General features: G+C 38.7%; 1 protein-coding gene across 1 annotated transcript in view; it reads right to left on the bottom strand.

Annotated features, from left to right (window-relative positions):
• Positions 1–287: 287 nt before the first annotated feature.
• The window catches only part of LOC127661808 (mothers against decapentaplegic homolog 6-like), a 29,063-nt gene continuing 9,673 nt past the window's right edge, over positions 288–19,677 (bottom strand). Inside the window, exon 4 of the mRNA XM_052152704.1 lies at positions 288–1,036. Within this exon, the coding sequence (XP_052008664.1) occupies positions 495–1,036 (542 nt within the window). The 3' untranslated portion in view covers positions 288–494. The remainder of the gene's footprint in view (positions 1,037–19,677) is intronic.

The raw sequence follows: 19,677 nt of genomic DNA, 5'->3' as shown, positions 1-19,677 counted from the left end.
ACTTTATTATCAATGTGTGAATGGTGTTAGCTTTTCATCTGGATATTAATAGTATGTGAAAACTATACACCAAAATCAGGCTTTTCCTATTTTTGCTGTATAATTTTTCAAACTGAAAGATTCTTTATCTTTAAATATATATATATATATATATATATATATATATATATATATATATATATATATATATATATATATACGTATATATATATATATATATATATATATATATATATATATATATATATATATATATATATATATATATATATATATATTTAAGCCAAAGTGCATTTCCCGTTTTTTTCCTCTTGTCCATGTACACATTGCACCATACATAAATAATTACATCGTAAAAATGACTCCACTATTTACAAGTATAATATATATTTCTTATAATATATAAAACTTTATATTAAATCTAAGTAGATGATATTTGGGATGGTTTTTGGAGTCCAACAGTCTCTCAATGTAAGTGAGTCCATGTGTGTGTGTTATCTGTGGTTGTTTAGGAGGACCTCCAGCCAGCAGGGGCAGGAGGTGATGAACTGGCGGGAGTAACAAGGGCCCCAGCCCTTTGCAAAACTGATGCGCACACTGTTCGGGTCATACGGTCCTTCTAGCAGCTCAGACTCTGCCCCCTGCCTGAGCATGGATGAGCGTTCATAGTCAAACACTTTGATGGAGTAGCCGGGCATCACCTTGCGAACAACCAAGCTACGACTCCCTGGTATGTCCAGAGTAGGAGAGTTGACGAAGATGGGGTGCTGGCTGCGGTTGTAGGCCCAGACTCCATCCAGCTCTTTGCTGAGGAGCAAACCGTAGCCGATCTTGCCTCGAGTTCGCTGCACAGTGCTACTGCGCTGGTCCAGGCTCAGCTGCCCGAGGCAGAAGCCTGTACCTTGAGGTAGGTCATAGAAAATGCTGACGGCGGGCTGGTACACCGTGTAGAGGCGGCCCACCCGTGTTCGATGCTCCCAGTATGCCACATTACACCAGTGACTCTGCTTGGGGGCATCAGGTGACAGGCTAGCATCTGAAACAGGAAAGAGAAAGTGTCAGTCACTTGCAAATATTTCCCACAACATTATCAAGTAAATGGGATAATAATATTTGCTGGCCGGTAAGACTGCAGTTAGATTAGGTTTATGATGTGGAGAATTTCAATGCTGCACTGTTATGTACTACCTCAAGAGGGCACTACCTCAAAACCTAATTCATTATAGGTATTCTCTCTTATATCATATCAGCATAGTTGAAGATGAGAAAGAAACATTTGTAATTTTAAGCCCCCAAAACAAAGACAGAAAACCTTAAGCAAACATCCCTAGTAATAATATTCTGAGAAATGCATATCTGCAATGCATACATGAAAAACAGCTCTCAAAGAACAGCCTCAAATGCTCCAAATCAGCTCATTTAATTCACTTTTAGTGGTAGTCTGTCTGTGGACTGTGTGCAGTGCCAAACACTGAGTGAGTTACAACTCCCTGAATGCATGTCTACCTCAGCCACACAAGCACATAAATGCTTCCACACTATCTAGCACCGCACATTGTGTACATTTCTGCCAGCTCTTTCTTTATCCGGGGAGAAAACATTTGTGGAAAACGGGATATAGAAAAGCTATGAGCTCATATCCGGCGAACACCCCACAAACCCCCACCCCACACACTCCCACACCCTACCCTCCTTTCTCCTTCACATTCCTGTGGGTGGGTGATGGTGATGATGGCTTGGGAGGAGAAGGAGAGTCTCTCCTGCTGTGGGCCTGGGGACAGCTTTCAGCTCCCTGACAACTTAGCGCAAGCCTGTGACCCCCTGACCCCTCCAGCTTCACGCTATCAGCTCCGATTAACTTGCACATTGAGTGATGCCATTATTTTGCTCCTGAGAGGCATTTGGCAGAGGGAATTTTGAAGGCCAGGTCTATGGTTCCATTCCTTTCACTTGCTGTGCTTTCAGGGACTAACGAATGCCAGACCCATTAACCAATGCATTGAAGATCTGCCGTAGAAGCAAGACCCAAAAAATTGGCCCTGAGAGTTAAGAATGCCTACCTTACAGAATAACATAAAAACCTAAAATCTAAAAATTCTACATATGACAACTGATGCCCATTCAAGCACAACTGTTTGCATACAGTAAGTGGAATTAGGACTGACTTCCCACTAAAATGGCCCCTTTGCACTGGCCCCCTGCATGTTAACATTACGGAGTACCTTAGATCCTCCTTGAGCTGGCAAGGCAGCTTTTCCTGCTTGAATGCTCTAATGAAACCATTCCTCTTAGACTGCATCCAAAAAAGACACTTCATGGAATATAATGGTACTGCTGCTGAATCATTATAACTGTGTTTTCAAAGTGGTAACAGCAATGCAGTTAGTTTGGGGCAGAAATTTCTGTTTGTTCAACACACACAGAGAGTGTTCGAAACATGTTAGAAAACAATATTATTTGTGCGATTCTGTTTTTATGGTGCTAGTGGTGCTGAAAATGTAAGGATTTATGTTAAGTCCATAGCTCTACTTTAAGTCAGTGGAAATGAAATAGGAACGCATGCTTGCACCTAAATAGTCCACTGAGGGCTGAATTTAAACTTATACCTGATCAAACAGATTAAACAAATTAAACAATATAACAGGAAGTTTCACATGACTGTCTAACATGGAAGTGCTATTATATGATTAATATAATATCCCTTCCTAATGTGAATGAGAGAGACAGAAGAGGGTGGTGGAGTTTTCACTGCCTGTTTTGTGGGTTTAAACAGAGGTGCAAAGATTAAAGGTTAATAATCTATTTAATGTTTAGCTTGGGAGCAAACAATGCTCAGCCTAAAGACCAGCCCTTTTCCTGAGGGTATTATACATGTGTGTTCATGAGTTTTAAGTATATTAGAGTTGAAAAGAATATCTGCTAATGTTTGTGTTTGAGAGAGCAGTGTGTGTTTTGGCTGTTCTCGCCTGAGCGATACCGTGTGACTGTATCAGTGGAAACAGACACAGGAAAAGAAGAGAACAAATTGGACAAACTCATTAGTATCTGAAAACTCTTAACCAACTGGTGCCATCTCACTGTTTTTCAGCTTTATCTTTCTTTTTTTTTGCACTTCCTACTGAAAAATCCATCTCAAGATGTGTTTTGGAACATAGTAGCTTGTTTCTGGCATATCATCAAGCCAGCTACCAGCAGGTCATAGGACTTAAGGTGGTCAAGATGGTTTTCAGAACATGTTAGCTGGTTTCAAGCATGTCAAAGCAGGTATTGACTTGTCCAAATGGGTCATTAACTGGTCCAAGCTGGTAATTTGCTAATAGCTTGTTTGTTGCTGGTCTAATATGACATGACCAATAAGCTACTTGTTGGTCATTTCATCTTAAGGTGGCCAAGCTGGGGTTTGGAACATGGTAGTTGGTTTCTACCAGATATGAGCAGATATTAGCGGCTGAAACCTGGTCAATAACTGGTCCAAGCTGGTCACTAGCTGGTCCAAGCTCATAGACCATCTTGGACAATCAACAAACCAACTACCAGTTAATCATGAGATTAAGTTGGTCAAGCTGGTTTTTGGAACATTGTGACTGATGAACCAGCTAATGAATTGTTTGGACCAGCTAAGACCAGCTAGAAACCAGCAACCATGTCACAAAACACATCATCTTCAGCTGGATATTCCAGCAGGGCTGCCCTCTGCAAATTTCATAATGTACAATGTCTATCATCTCCATATCATCCTACATTTTAACTGGCTATTTATCTGTGCTCTTCAACTCAAGGAACAAGTTTGGTCCAAGACAGAATGTTAATAATCAATGCAATGCATGGAAGCATGTTTGTGTGTGCGTGCATGTGTTCAGGTAGGGGCAAAACAAGCAGGATGCTGAGTTCCTAGCTCCCTTTCCCTGGAGGCCTCACTCATGAGTCAGTGAAGTGCCTCTGATAGTTTGCCAGTGCTGGAAATACCTTCTTAGTCAGAGCGGGAGACACAGAGAGACAGACGGATGGCACCGCAGCTCTAATCACGGCACTTTAGTATAATAAACCTCATTTAAGTTATCAACGGCAGTGAGTAAGTGTTAGTTCAAAGTCAACCGCTGTCTAAAATCATGTACCTTAATGACTCAGCACTGCTTTAGTTAACAACACTTAAGCCCTGTGGAACTGTCACTTTTAGTACTGATAATAATGGCAGACAAAGTGGTAACTGTGTTCTTCTCACTTAAGTGAGAACGCTTCAAAAACTCTACAGTCTACAGACTTCACAAAGGGAGGAACACAAAAGCTGGGAGCAATTACACTATTCTGCATTCATTTAACCCCAGCACCTCTCAAAAGGCTCAGTTTGCCCATTAGAAAGGTAGAGTGTTTTATTATTGTTATTATATTCTCAAAACTGTCTCCACCAGTGTCAGTCTCTTCAGAGAAACACACTGTCAAAGGCTTTGAGAAGATGACAACGAGAGCCCAGTGTCAGAAATTAATAAAAAAAAAAAATGTGTATTAAGAGGCATTATTTTCCTCCTGGAATTGATTTTCAGTGGCATTTTTTACTTTTATGAGTGCATATTTAAATATTTTGTAACCATATATAACACAAAGCGTGTGTTTATATTTAATACTTCAATTTAATGAATTAACTAAAAAACACAATATAATCTGAACAATTATGGCTGTTAATAATAAAATCCTATTAAAAAAATATCAAATAACCAAGTAGCTGTAAATAATGGACAAGATGTCATAACACATACACTCTGCTTGAACAGGTTTTAAATAATTTTCTGGTTTCTATGTTAGATTTATTTTGTAGAATTTTCAGTTATGCAGTAGTTGTGTTTTTAGAGCTGATTGTATTTTTTTCTCATCAAAAACCACTTATTATTAGCTATCTGAGCTACACTATCCTATGCGACCACAATATTAGACAGTTACAGGTCACTACAGTGAATACGTTTACATGGACACCAGAAAGTGACTAATTGCGAGAAAGCATTGTAACGGTTTACATGCCCTGTATACTTTACTCCTGTATACATGTGTCTCAATCAGTAAGCAGCTTTCTCCACAGCAATATAATTTCTCTGTGACGCTTGTGTAAATAACAAACATGGCATCCAAAGAAGACTTTTCTACTTTATTCTCCTTTGCTTTGCATTATTTCCAGATATTCCAGAGTTGTTGCTGTGTTTGTTTTCTCAACTTTGCATCAAGACTTGCAGCAGAATTGCGCTGCAATAGTAAGGTTTACTTCTTACAGGATCATCCCTATGTAAGAGTGCATATTTGCACTATTACATTGAAAGATACATTGAGCATACTGAGGGAACTTCAATGTATTCTATTGCCTTTGATAAATGGGTATAGTTTATAGTGTATTTGCTTTTAACACTGTACTCTGAGAAATGTTGAATTCTTTCTGCTGTATTGACTTTTTCTTGGGCTCCATTCCATGACGCTTGTTATCCGATCTGTTCACCCTTGATTAAACCGTTTTCTTAAATGCATGTAAATGTGGTCAGTGTCTGCAGAGGCACTGAACTCATGAATAGATAGGCCTAGAAGAAAATAATACAGTATAATGAAATGTATTAAATATTAGATAACAAAACTACATGGGCATTTTTGCCACAACATTTGAAATATCTGGGGCAATTTTGCCACTTTATGTAGCAATTTTGCCCAGAGCCATGGTTCATTTCAGACTCTAGTCTCATTTCTTACAGAGCTCAGCCAGAATGGCAGAAAAACACAAAGCTTCACAAACACACTGTCTCGCTGCACATATGCCCTATCGAATGAAAACTATGGGGTTGGAATTACATATCTGGAGTTGTTCCTCCATGGTATCGGCCTTCACCAACCAGCGAGTAGCTTTGGTGACAGTTCAAGTGTGTGTGTCATTTCACAGTATGCAAACAGCCCACAGGTGCAAAATTTGTCGAAAATGCATTAGCGTATGAGAGACGAGAACAGTTGCTTGAGGTCAAGATTATATTAGAGTAGTAAATCGCTCAAAGCTAAGCAAACATGGGGCATAGGCAGCTGAGATCAAACAGCAGCGAAGGCCGTATTGACTCACAAAGTAAGAGCTTAAGAAGGAGGCTGTGGGACTAAAGGTTACTTTATCAGAGGTCTAAAGTCTTTGATTTAGTCTCCATTTTGTTTTCAGACAAAGAACAACTCCTTTACAAAGCACAAAATGCACAAAACCTGCACACACACTCAGCTAGAAAGCCAGAAAGGTATTTCCTTTGAATTTCAGGGCTTGTGCATAATGCTCTGGTGGATGTGCTACACAATCAGTAAGGTAAACATGCATTTCACAGCACGTTCTCAGACCAGACGGCCACATTTCCATTACAAAAACCAAAAACACTCTATGTAGGGCTGGATGGTATGATGGTATAGCCTACTTTGTGTGGCTATCAGTGGGCAGGACTGCTTAATATTATTTACAAGTGTGACAAAGAAACCTGGGTAATGCTAAAATTCAAACCAGGATAATTCCCAAACAAGTCAAGACGAGGATAAACTTGCGATTAAGTGCTGTTGTTTGGCACAATGTGAAACAGTTGTTTACGGTTGCCATGCAACAGTGCAAATTGTTGCCGATTTCAAAAGATGTGCCAGTTATATTAGCAATTTTAAACTGACCATAAATAAACAAGGAAGTATGCCTTTTATAATATTACTGTTATTGTTTTGAGTCTTTTGTTTTTAACACAAGTATTATATGCTGTTTTACCATGTTAGGTGTTGTTCCAAACCTGTGTGACTTTCTTGGCAGAATGTCAATCTTTTTTCAAACAAAGAAAGTTAATGTTAAATGAGGCTATCATTTCACCTAACATATCCTTTTGTGTTCCACAGAAGAAAGAAAGTCATAGTTCAAGTACATTTTTGGGTGAACTATCCCCTTTAAGGTAAAATAACTTCACCTCATCTGATCTCTCTACTCATTCAAAAAGAAGCCCATTTAGGAGCCTGTTTAAGCGACATGGACAGGTTTGCATGAACAGTAAACTTTGTGTTCAGAGAACACAAAACCTGAGAACGCAATGCATTACATGCAAAATGAAAACAGGAATGGAAGAATATGAATTATGCCACGACAAAATGTGGACCGTACATTGATCATATTCTATTTCAAACAATGAATCACGTTACATTTTCTTGGCTGCACACAAACGAGACTTCGTGTGAGGTGGAACAATTTAGAAAAAAAGGAGATTTTGAGACAGACAGTCACACAGACATAAGTGGAGGATCTACTTGCATACACACCCCACCAAAAAATGTATTTGGAGGTGAGTTGGGGTAATTAAGTACACAAAAGGAAGTTAATTTCTATGGCAATACTATGTGATTATCCACAAATGCTTTTTAAAAGCACCATGCAGGAAGGAGAAAAGAACAGAGAGAAACGAAGAGCTTTGGGGTAAGCACACACGTCCATAGGGCAGAACCAGAGTAATGAGACATAAAAACAGCAGCTTGTCATCTCTTCCCACCAACTACAGGCCCATATCTCTGTCTTTTACATCCCCTCCAATCCAGGGAATTCTGAAAAGAGTAACTCATTGTTGGGGTGGGGGGTTGGGGTTGGGTGAGAGGGAGAGAGACACTGTTGCTTTGGAAATAATGTGATCCTAACATACATGGCAGTGAGGCTTTCTTGAAGTTAACTGAACTGTGAGCAAGCAAGCAAGCGAGAGAGAGAGTGAGGGAGAGAGAGCGTGCGCGAGAGAGAGAGGGGGGAAGGAACAGAGGGGGAGTCTAAATCTCTTATCCTGTGCCAAGGATTAGATTCCCTCCAGCTATTAGACTGTACCACTGGGCTGACAGGCAGAGGGGGAGAAAGACAGAGAGTGTTTATGTGAGCAGAAGAAATTGAGAGAGAGAGTACAGTGAAGTTTTATGGTGGACAGAATTCATCTTTTGACGCCAGTCTTGACAGGTCTGGGCATTCTTTGTACTGAGGTCAGAGAGAAAAGCAGTTCTATGAAATTACGTTTGCCTAGAACGGGGAAAAAAGTGAAACAATGCCAACGTACCTCCCTCCCTCCCGCTTCTCTTTGGTATGGCTATGATTTTTTAGACAACTATCACTACAGGACAACTTATAATACACTAACGGGCCACATTTAGGCTGGCGTCTGTGCTATCTCCGCCATCAAAGACTACTTTATCAGCCAGACGCACTAACTGGGGCTGCACTCTCACACAGATGAGTTTCCTTCTCTTTGACCCTCTCGCTCTTTTCCATTCTTTTGCTTACTTCATTACATTGGTGAGTTTATGCTATTTTCACAGGCTCCTTGTTGCAATTGTAAGGCTGTAAAGTGGTGAGACAATATACAGTCAGAAGTGAAAGCAATGGAATATATGGAAAATACAGCAACTTGTTCTCCCTCTCGCTCTCATTTCTGAGAGAAGGAACTATTGTATTAATACTGACCAACAAACAGAGATAATAAATCAATGAAGAGAGAAACATTTTCAAGCGTCATGCACATTTTTCAGAGGGCATCAGTAGTGGCTGTGGCTTACTTGATGCCTTAAATGATAGATTTATTTGGTGTCTAGATATTATTAGAAATATATAAGTCTTTTATATAGAAAACATGATTATTATAAAATTATGATGTTTTAGCTCACTGGTATAGATTTTTTTTACAGTGTGAGTGGGCCCTGATTTAAAATCAAAATAAATAATTTTGAATTAAACCAAGCAAATACTGCATATCCATTTATGCATTTACTTTCAAAGCGGAGCTTGGTCATTTTACATAATAACTCATTTGGACCCACGTTATATTTTTTGTCTTTAACTATGTACTAACATTAAAACACATAAAATACAATGTACTTATTGTGTAACAAAATTCTGATCTGCAAAATTTTCACAAGATTTGCATTAGTTGCTCCTAAGGTAGAGGTATGGGTAGGTTTTGGAGAAGGGTTAGGGGTGGGTGTTAGGGTTTAGGGTAAGGGTTGGGGTAGGGTTAGGTTTAGGGGTACTGGTTAGGGTTTAGGGTAAGGGTTGGGGTAGGGTTAGGTTTAGGGGTACTGGTTAGGGTTTTGGGTTCATTTAGACAGTGTAACGACAGATTTAAATGCAAGTACAATGCAACAACATGTATGTACATAATAAGCTCACTGTATCAATTCTTAAATACATTATAGTTAAAGACATTTAATATAAAGAGGGTCCACTCATTTTGTGTTGCATGGGGAAAAACAATGTGTTTAAAACAATAGTTTTGGGTGAGCTCTTCCTATAAATCAAATTAGGTGCAAAAGGTGTGACTAGATTAGATTGATTTGGACATGTGAATGGACCCTTTTCACAGACTGTGATGACATGTTTATTCCTTATCTAGCAAACACTTATATTTTCCATTTTTTAAATTATAATGACATAAGATAACGAAATCCATCTTATTTCTTACTCCATTTCTTTCCTCTTTTGAAGTCGTGGAAAATAGCAGATTTTTTATTTTGCTTTTGTAGCGAATGGGAAAGCAAAACTTAAAGTTGCTGTGGCCTCCCATTCACTGATATACTGTAGAACTTAACACACTACAGTTTATTTTTGTGTTTCAAACCCGGAAATGTGAAAAGGGTCCATTACTCTTTTTAAATGTACACCACTTTTGCAATTTAATTATTATTGCTTCTGGGGAGCTCTTAGGGGGCACGTGTGGTTTTTTATCTTCTAGTTCCCTCCATAGCTTCAAAAAATGCAGGAAAATCTCACTAGTGTTAACATTTTAACACATGGGCAATCTGAGTCCAGAGCAGCTCATGAACAAGTATGCGGTCTTCCTGGGTAAGATCGGTGGGCCTCTGCAGTGATTTCCACAGCACAAACAAGCGGTGTGAAGACCCACAGATCTGTGTACTGATCTCCACAGGCAAAACTTAGCCAGAAGGACTGGGGGATCCAAACCAAATTCCTTTACCATGAGAACAGAAGGGCAGTGTGAAAGACAAACTCTCAGAAATACAGACTAGCTACAGCTCACACTCAACACCAAACGGCTGCTGCTTCTATTAGGGAAACATGGGAAAGATTTTCGGTATCAGCAGGCTGAATTAAAGGCAGATTCGGCAGTATCTAAGAAGCCATGAAAATGTCAATAGTGTGAGCCATAAAGATCCAATGAACTTTGAGACCCTTTCACTAATTACTCATTTGTCATTTAGCTGACACATTTATCCAAAGCAATGTGCGGTACACTTATTACATGTGACAATCAAGTGTTTGAACCTTCAACCTTTTGGTTACCAGCCATAGTACACTTAAAAATTTAAATTCTCTCATTCTGTTCAAAATTGCTTTATTTATTTATGCAGAACACAAATTATGTTAGGTTGAGTGTTAGGGACTGACAGCCTCATTCTCCATGCACTTTCTTGTATAGAAAAAAATAGCAGTGTCAACATCCTTCAGATTTTCTCCTTCTTTGTTCCACAGAAGAAAGTATGTCATACGGCGTTGGAACTTTATGAGAGTGGGTGACAGAATGATGATGACAGAATGATGACAGAACTTTAGGTTTCATCATGCTATAAAAACACCTTTTAACAATGATCATGCAAGGAATAAAGATAAGAAAACAAAGATAATCTATTATTCAAGTGATTATTATCTATTAAGTGTAATTTATCAAAGAGAACTGGAGTTTCCTGCAACTATTGCTGTCATAAAAGATATCAAGCTGCTGTACTTTAATGGGGAAATGGGCTCTGGCAGATGAACGTTAAGCAGCAGGTACAGTTTCAGAGTGGGAGCCACACTAGCATTTCAGACAGTTCCTGAGGTCAGGTTAATTTAAGGTGAAAGCTATGTATTTGGATACAGCACATCTACAAGGTGATGGACACACTCTCATCTCAGACGATGGCCCAATATTGATTGGTCCAGTAGATCATAAACACTCAAGTGAATGCATCGTGACAGGAGCCAAGCCGTCTTCGCATTCTGTTTCAGACACAAAAGCTTGAAGCCGTGCTCGCATGGGGTAGCTACACAACTGCTTTTTAAAACAAAGTAAACTGTTTATGTTTGCCCATTAAAAATGTAGGAGATAACAGTTCTGGTACATCAGGACTGTCAACATAGATGGAGAGACAGTAGATGGTTCACATTAGGAAAGACTGTCAGATAGAAAAGAGACTTAGCAAGACTAGTCTCAGACTCAGATGGCAAGCCGATGTACTGTACCACCCACAGTCTGCTCACTGACCATCTGATCCATATTGCACACAAAACCGGACAGTGAATCTGGCAAGCTCTAATCTGGTTGGCTGGCTTTAGACAACTTTTTGGAGTTAAGATGCAGATGGTTTTTTATCTGTCTTCCTGGAAGCCATGAGTGCTTTGAGGACGAAATATCACTGGATTTGCCCAAGTTTGCAAAGTTAGTGGCATCAATCAAGAGTTATGCACGTGAAAATGTGTGTACTTGGGATATGCTCATGAAACTGGGCAAAAATTGTCCTAGTCTTATTTAACCTCAAATAAATACAGATAATAATAATAATAATTATATATAATTGTATTTAAAGAAAATATAGACTACATTTATGACCATATGTACTGTACCATGTACTGGTACTGAATTTGGTTCTTTTGATTTTGGAGTATGAAAAATGAAATAAATATATATATATATTTCATTTTTCATACTCCAAAATCAAAAGAACCAAATTATAATATTAGGACCTGGCAATTTGCAGTTTATTCAAAGGCCTTGAATAAAAATAGTTTGGCTATGTCAAACTAAAGTGAGATGGACACACACACACAAAAAAAAAAAACAGAAGCCAATAGACTGGTGAAAGAACCTTGAAGCACACCAAAACCACATACTTTAATAGACACACCACAGACACATTTTTCATCAAAAAACCGCTCGAAACTCTGCAGTACACCACAATAAGCAGAAGTTAATAGACCTGTTTGCTGTGGGTTTTCAAAGTCCTCAATAAGGGCCACTGAGGTATGGCACAAACTCCCTATTGAGGGCAGTAATTGCATTTAGTAAGAGAGACCAAACTATGGACACATAGAAAAGGTCAAGTTAGTGTCGATCAACTTAATGTTCCTCTTGCTCTCCGGTGCTCACAAATCCCATTTTGTGTCTCTGAGGGAGTCTTTTGTTCCATGTTTAGATTGACCAACAGAGCAAACTAAAACAGGTACAGTGTGTTTCGTCATACTACTAATCACATCAGAGAATGCGCTGCGGCTAAGTGAGTGAAAGAGTGAGTGATTGCAGTTTGATCGCCAGGCCTGTCTCTCTCTCTATCTCTGTATCTCTTTTCCTTATCTGTTTTGGAGTCATTAGCATAGGGATCAAGGGCTCTTAAATGCAAAGAAAAACAGCTTCTTCTTTAGTCACAAGAACGAGCTCACTATATTGCAACAACTATGCAATTTTGTTCCTGGTAGACTATGCCGCTAGCAACATCAAGGTTGTGGGTTAACTTGAAAAATAAAAAAATAAAAAATAAAATATATAGCTTGAATGCACTAAACATCATTGAGGATGTGTTAGAAACTAAAAAAAATAAAATAAAATGTTTTTCTCATATGGGTTCTCTTAACATTTAAATGGTATTGTTGCATCACTGCCTTGCACCCCATTAATGAAACCTTCTGAACTTATGTAGATTGTCTTCATCATGTATTTCATATTGCTGCATTTTTGACTTTGCATTTTATTTAATGCATTTAACTCGCAACATGCAGATTTTTTAACAAATGCAAATAACACAGGTAGATGTACTGTAAATGGCAATAAGATATCATCTTGTTCCAATTGATAACATTTGTTTTAAAATTAATATTATTTTTACACTCGATACTTTCTAATCAACCCTCAGACTGTGGTACAGACCAGAGGCATCATGCCCATTTAGACTGAGGGGACGTGTGCCCCTTTAGATTTGTGAGCCAAGAGGATTTTGAATGTTTAATTTGAAATTCCTTCCAGTTTTATTTTTTCGAACAGCTAGAGAACTCTGTCTTTCATACTGGGATGTTCTTCTTCTAATCCATGATGGGCAAAGGAAACACCAGCTGAAATGTGCTTTGCACCACCTACTGTTTGCTTGTAAATTGCTTGTTGATTAGCGGCACCAATCGTAAAGGCGTGAATGTGCTAACGGCGATCATTTGCCACGCTTTTAATGTGAAAGTACCATTTGTCTGCGTTTCGCAATATTGCGTCACCTCTGGTGTGCAAAGTCCTTAAGGGTGCTTTCACACTAGCACTCTTGGTGCCCACCCAAGTTCGAATGTCGTCAAAGTTTGGTTTGTTTAGATGATGTGAACACTGTTTTCCGAATCCTGGTGCACACCTGCGCACTGCACCCGGGTCCGCTTGAAAAGGTGGTCTGAGGTACGGTTCATGTGACTCCAATACAGTTCACTGCTGATATGAATGCAATAGTACCAAATCACAGAAGTAAACCATTTGTGATGACGCATAATTTGCATCTTTGCAGGCTCCCAATCACAATTATTATGGTATAATACCTGCTCATACCTGCTTGTCTCCAAATAATCCCTTTAGAGAGCAGCTCACATTCTTCACATCTTTTGCAACACATTCACAGGCTCGTGGCAGACAAACACTAACATTTTCCACATCATGACACATTCAATGCATCCGAGAGACAAATATAAGTGTCGTTCTGTGGATGTTAAGTTTTGGTGGTAAATCCAAACAGTCAAATACTTTAACAACACATTGAATCTGATTATTTCTTACACTATTCTTAAAAAGCTCGTACAGATAAAAGCTCTGGTCATAAAAGAAAGATGGTCAGAAAGAAATATTTAAACACTAGTAGGGATGAATCACGATGGATAACTAGTTGTTGAACAACCATTTAGTCAATTAGTGAGGTTGACTATTTATTCTAGACTTTTTCATTTACTTTATTTTTAGGTTTGATATTTTAGTGGCAGGGTTTTAAATAGCATGCTGGCCTCAGGTTGATCTTTAGTTGCAAGACAATTTCCACGATCAAACCCTCAGAATTGTGGCGTCTTTAAATTGATCCCCTTTAATTCACTAACATGCAGATGGGTGTCTTAGCATTGCATCACATTTTAAACAGTTTTTACATCCACAGTAATCATTGAATTTTCAAAACTCCGTCAATTTAAAAATAGACCAACTATTAAAAATGTATGATCATTCTGTTATGATCATCTGTTAAACTGTCTTTGAATGTGTCTTCTGTAAAAGCCCCCCTTAGAAATGCAATGTCTAGGATCATGTGAACCTGAAACCAGCATACTTTCTTATTTCTTATATCCCTTAGTCAACAAGTCATTCAGGTAGATGACCGAAAATAGTGTAGTTGTAGTTTTGCACATCTCTAAACATTAGAGCTCCATTGTACCACACATACAAAACACACAGTGTCTGTTTTCTCCATGCATGCTCTTAATGAAGGTTAATGTAAGGATGTCGGACTTCATGGGCCCCTGCAGTTAATCCACACAGTGCATTCTACAGGCCAGAGGAATGCTTTGGCTCTCCCAGTTTTAAAAATACTGACTGCCATAGGTCCCTGCACAACTGTCAATGTTCCTCTGGGGAGGAAGGGGGGAAAACATTCTTTACTTTATTTTAGCCAGGCAATCAAACCGCAGGCCTAAATCAGGTCCCGTCCCCTCCCGGTGCCAGGCTCAGGAATTTATAATTACTGGGTCACCGAAACTGGTCAGAAAATAAAAACATTTGCATCCACTTCAGCCATCTTTTTCGGCCCGCTACCCTGGGCATGGGCCAGCTGAGACCAGCAAAAGCTTTTACAGTGACACTCACAATTTTATTCCCCCTTCCGCAGCCTTGAGAGGAGGCTCACTGAAACTAAACTAACAGTTGGACATTCCATAAATTTTTAATGGCATGGCTGCCTCTTTATTTGTTTCCCTAACCCCGTGGCCTGGACTGAATGAATGGCTCTATTGGAGGAGGCAGGCAGGCGCAGCAGCGTGCTGGGTGGAGGGAGAGGATAGATGGCTTGCCCCAGCCTTCCCAAAGCATCATTATTTTCCATGGGTGGGGGTGGGGTCAGTCAGGAACTGATTAGTTTAACCTGTACAAAGGGACTGCATTTTTTAAACGTGTTCAGTATAGGTGATGTACCTTTGTATTTTCGTAAATGACTAAGGAGATTCATGCACCACATGCAAAAGTGTGCAAGGTGACAAAAATTGGATGATGACGTCACTTCTGGCACGTACACTCTAATGCTACTTTTCATTCAATACCTGATATTACTGCCATTAGTGGACAAATAAATACTGAACAGGCATCCTTAAAGTTTCTGATGATGTCTGCTGACCTATTTTCAGAGCAAATTCACAGTGCACTAGATAAACAACATTTCTGTTAGCCAAGGAGAGGTCAAAATATGCCGGACTGAAACAAATGCCACACTAGTTACAAGATAGAGCTACTATCATATTGCCAACCATGAACCAAATAGTGATTCTTGATATTGATTTTGTGTACTACCGAGCTCTTCCAAAAAAGCTCCAACTCCATCTCTCACTCTCTCTCTTCAAAATGCTTCACATCTTGATATATTTATAACAAACTACATGTAGAATACCAAAAGGAAAATTATAATCTAATATCCCTGAAAAATAAAGTCAAATTCCTAATTTCGGTGGCCAAGTTGCATGCACCCACTAGGATTGGGTAAAAATATAGATTTTCCGATGCATCGCAATCTTTATTCTTAAATCCCAAGATCGATATGTGACAACCCTTTACAATGCGTGTTTGGTGAAACGCATATGTGACAAAATTTCGTGCTACGCAGAAAAAAAAATCCTGATTAGACACTGGCTGGCAAATTTTCAGATTTCACTCAACAGTCATTGAGTAGTATATTGCCGAAGAAATTCAGCTCCAAGATCCTTGACTGTGTGTAGAAATTTGGTTTGACTTGTTCAGTGTAATGCATGTAAAACTACAAGATCCACGTAATCCATTTGTCATTGAATAATGTTTAATTGAATACCCTTTCTGTTCAGTTGTTGATGAAAAAAAACTGTAACATTTAATTTCAATCAAACATAGCACAGATACGGTAAAGAAGCCATGCAACTCCACTCTCGTTAATATGTTCTCAACCAAAAGCCTTCTGTGAGACGCTCTCTGAACTTCCACAGTCCTTAAAGAGACAGTGCTGTTTTAGCACTTGTTCTACATATCAATGTAGATTCTTGAAAACAGTACAAATTATGCATGTAAAAATTAAACATTGTAACTATACTGTATATCCATATATATATATATATATATATATATATATATATATATATATATATATATATATATATATATATATATATATATACATATAATTTAAGACATAGCTATTTATTAATGGGATACATGGATGTGTACATAAAATAAAAAAATGCTAAAATGTGAACAAAATTATACAAATTTAATGATAAAATAATACGTTTTACATAAATTTTTAGTTAATATAGTTCATAAAAGTTTGAAGGACTTTAATATAAGTAACACTATAACATGAGAGAGAATTTCTTTCATATGTAAGACATAATATGTAAACATTTGACATTTTAACTGAAAAATACCCATATGAATCGGAATTTAATTGAAATCAGAATCGGGTCCAATTGAGAGCTTGTGAATCGAATCGGGAAATCTGTATCAATATGAATGTTCACCAGCCCTAGCACCCACATATGTAAACATATAGACAAAGACATAATCACGATACAATCCTACTTGGACTTAAAAAACATGACGATAAAAATCAGTTTTTTCAAATCTTCTGAATCTGTTGTGGGATACAATAGAGGTGTGTGACTATTTCTGCTGTCCTCTGTTGGTTGATGAGCATGTCTTTGCCTTGTTTATGTGTGTTATGTAAGGGGAAGAGGAAGCCAGTCATTCAGGACAGGAACACACACTCAAGGAGAGCCGTATGGTATAGCCATGACAGCACAGAACCGCCTGTGTTTGTGGAATATATATTTATGCTCTGCATCTCTCAGTCAAAATAAAACTGAAATCAATGCCACAAATCAACAAAATATGCCAAACAGACACACATACTCTCTCACACATGCATATAAACACATTCTAACCCATCACCTCCAGGCCACTGGCCTTTTCTTTAACATTCCTCAGCTTCCCCCTGCCATCAAAGGGGCAGTTGAGCAGCCCCTGCGCTACAAAACCCAGGCAAGCTTTTTAAAACAGGATGTTTGACTGAGGCCTCCTTCCCCTCAAATAAACAATCCGCAGGACCTCATTTTCTGGAGGCAGGGTGGAAGTACTCCAGTCACATTATTTCCACATCCCGTATCCTGGAGCACTCGGAGCCCTGGGGGAGTATGGGCAGGCTCTGGGACTGTGGTGGAAACCTGAGGCCCCGTGCCAGGCAACGGGAATGGGGGAGAGGGGGTAAAGGAGGGAAAGAGAGACTGCGGAGAGAGTGATATAAGGATTATTGAGGTGAGAGAATATAAGGGGGAGGGCAAAAGGGTGGCCCCCACACATATAAGGCCCCTCTGTCTACACCACTGAGGCTTATTTTTCACTAGCAAGGTAACATATAGACTTTGACGTAGAGGCAGGGTAGGGTGTGTATGTGGAACTGTTCTGTCTTTCTGTTATAATCGAATAATATAGACTGGCATGAGTTTTAAAAAAGAATGGAAAGGATGGCTAAAATTCAAACAGTTCCACTGCAGAGCTGTTCAGGCTCCTTAAATTATATAATTCATCATTCATAGTTCTGCTGTTCATGATGTAATCCAGTTGATGTCATTCCCACCATCACAGTTTTCCTCAGCAATGGAGAAAGTGCAGATTAGTACAGCCTTCACATTGCATACAAAATGTCAATGTTTTCATTATGATCTTGCTCAGGTTCAGAGGCTTAAAGGGATAGTTCACCCAAAATTAAGAAGTTGTAATTTACTCACCCTCATGTCTTTCAAAGGCATTCGAAGTTTGAATATGCGGAAGTTCTAATAAGATTTGATAGCTACAGCAAAAGGGAAGATCTCCTGTGAATAAATTTTTTATTTTCGATCTGTTCCTCATACAAAGCCATTGTACGGTATGGCTTCAGAAGACATGGAATGTAGTGTAAATACTACTTTATTGTACATTTATGGTGTTTTTTTACAGTCCCTGGTTACTATGCTTTAATTGCATGTATAAGAGCAACGTGAAAATTCCTCAAAACTCTCCTTTTTTGCTTTATTGAACTACGAAATTCAGAGGTTTGTAATAAAATAATGGTGAGTAAATAAGTGACATGAATTTTCATTTATAATAGCCCAGATTGTACCAAATAGGAATGATTTAGGCCTTGACAGCAAAAAGAATTCAAAATGGTGTCCAACTATTTTCAGACACATGCGGACAAGCTAATAAATTCAAATTGAGGGACAGACATCAAGTGCCTTTTAGGGCTGTTCAAAATCTATGGATGCAATCAAATCAGTGGTAATCAGCATGCCATCACATGCTTTGATTACTTCACTTAATTGTGCCATGCAATTCCAGATGTCCTTGCCATGCACTTCAGGAATGATGTCAGACCTAGATGCCGACTGGCATGTCTTTTGTGCTGCCAGTTTATAAAAAAAAAAAGCCATGCTTGTTTGTGTCTGTACGATTTAGTGAGAACATGAGTGTGTGAATACACTTATATCAGACTAGCAGCAGAAAAAAAAAAACAGACACTGGCACAATTATGACAACAAAGATGGCATTTTTATAAAAACAATGACACAAAGTTGTACTATCAATACTGTGATCAACCAGTGGCTCCTTGTGCATGAAATGCCACCCGTTTTTTTCAGTTTGCCATTGAGAATCATGGCAAACAATGCCTTTCATACTTACTTCTCACTGGCTTCACTTTACAGTTACAGTGCTGATCAGTTTGGTAAAGTTCACAACAGGTTGAATGAGGCTATCATTCATTTCTATTGTTAAGACATACTGATAGATACATACTGATAGCACTGATAGACCTCAAATAGATGGCAGCAATGGGCTGTGTAAATATCATAAAGCACCAAGAAAGAAATTACAGAACACCAAACGATTCTCTACCTGACCATGCCATTCCTCCTCCTCCGTATTCCAGAATGGCACTCCAAAATTCTTCCATCTACCAACAACCATTTGCCTTCCCACCAGTTTTCCCAAAATTTTCAGAATAGCATACCACCAAATAAACATTTTAATTTCCAAGATGATAACATGAGGCCACTCACTCACTACGTTTACAAGCGCAGATATAATCAAGCTACAGTGGTTTGTTTAGGTAGACTTATCTATCTATCTATCAAGTATACATGACACAAAGTGTAATATGCAGAGTAAAATGTATGCCGCATGCCACATCTGTTTATAAGAGCAAGCACACAATGCTGAGGCCAATTGTGGTTCAATTACACGCTAGATGAAGTTGAGCCACAATTGCATTATCTAGGTCTGTTAGTCCCACTTCGCAAAAATCGTACTGGTACCATTTCAGTCGGACTAAAGCATTTTATTATTGTTTTAGTCTATTTGAAAACTTTTAAGTGCATAAAGACATACTATCTGAATTAGACATGAAACATGATGACAT

This window comes from Xyrauchen texanus, chromosome 21 (assembly GCF_025860055.1).
Source record: "Xyrauchen texanus isolate HMW12.3.18 chromosome 21, RBS_HiC_50CHRs, whole genome shotgun sequence".
NCBI lineage: Eukaryota > Metazoa > Chordata > Actinopteri > Cypriniformes > Catostomidae > Xyrauchen > Xyrauchen texanus.
The sequence above is the reverse complement of the archived record's forward strand: the minus strand, read 5'-3'. Positions and strand labels throughout refer to the sequence as shown.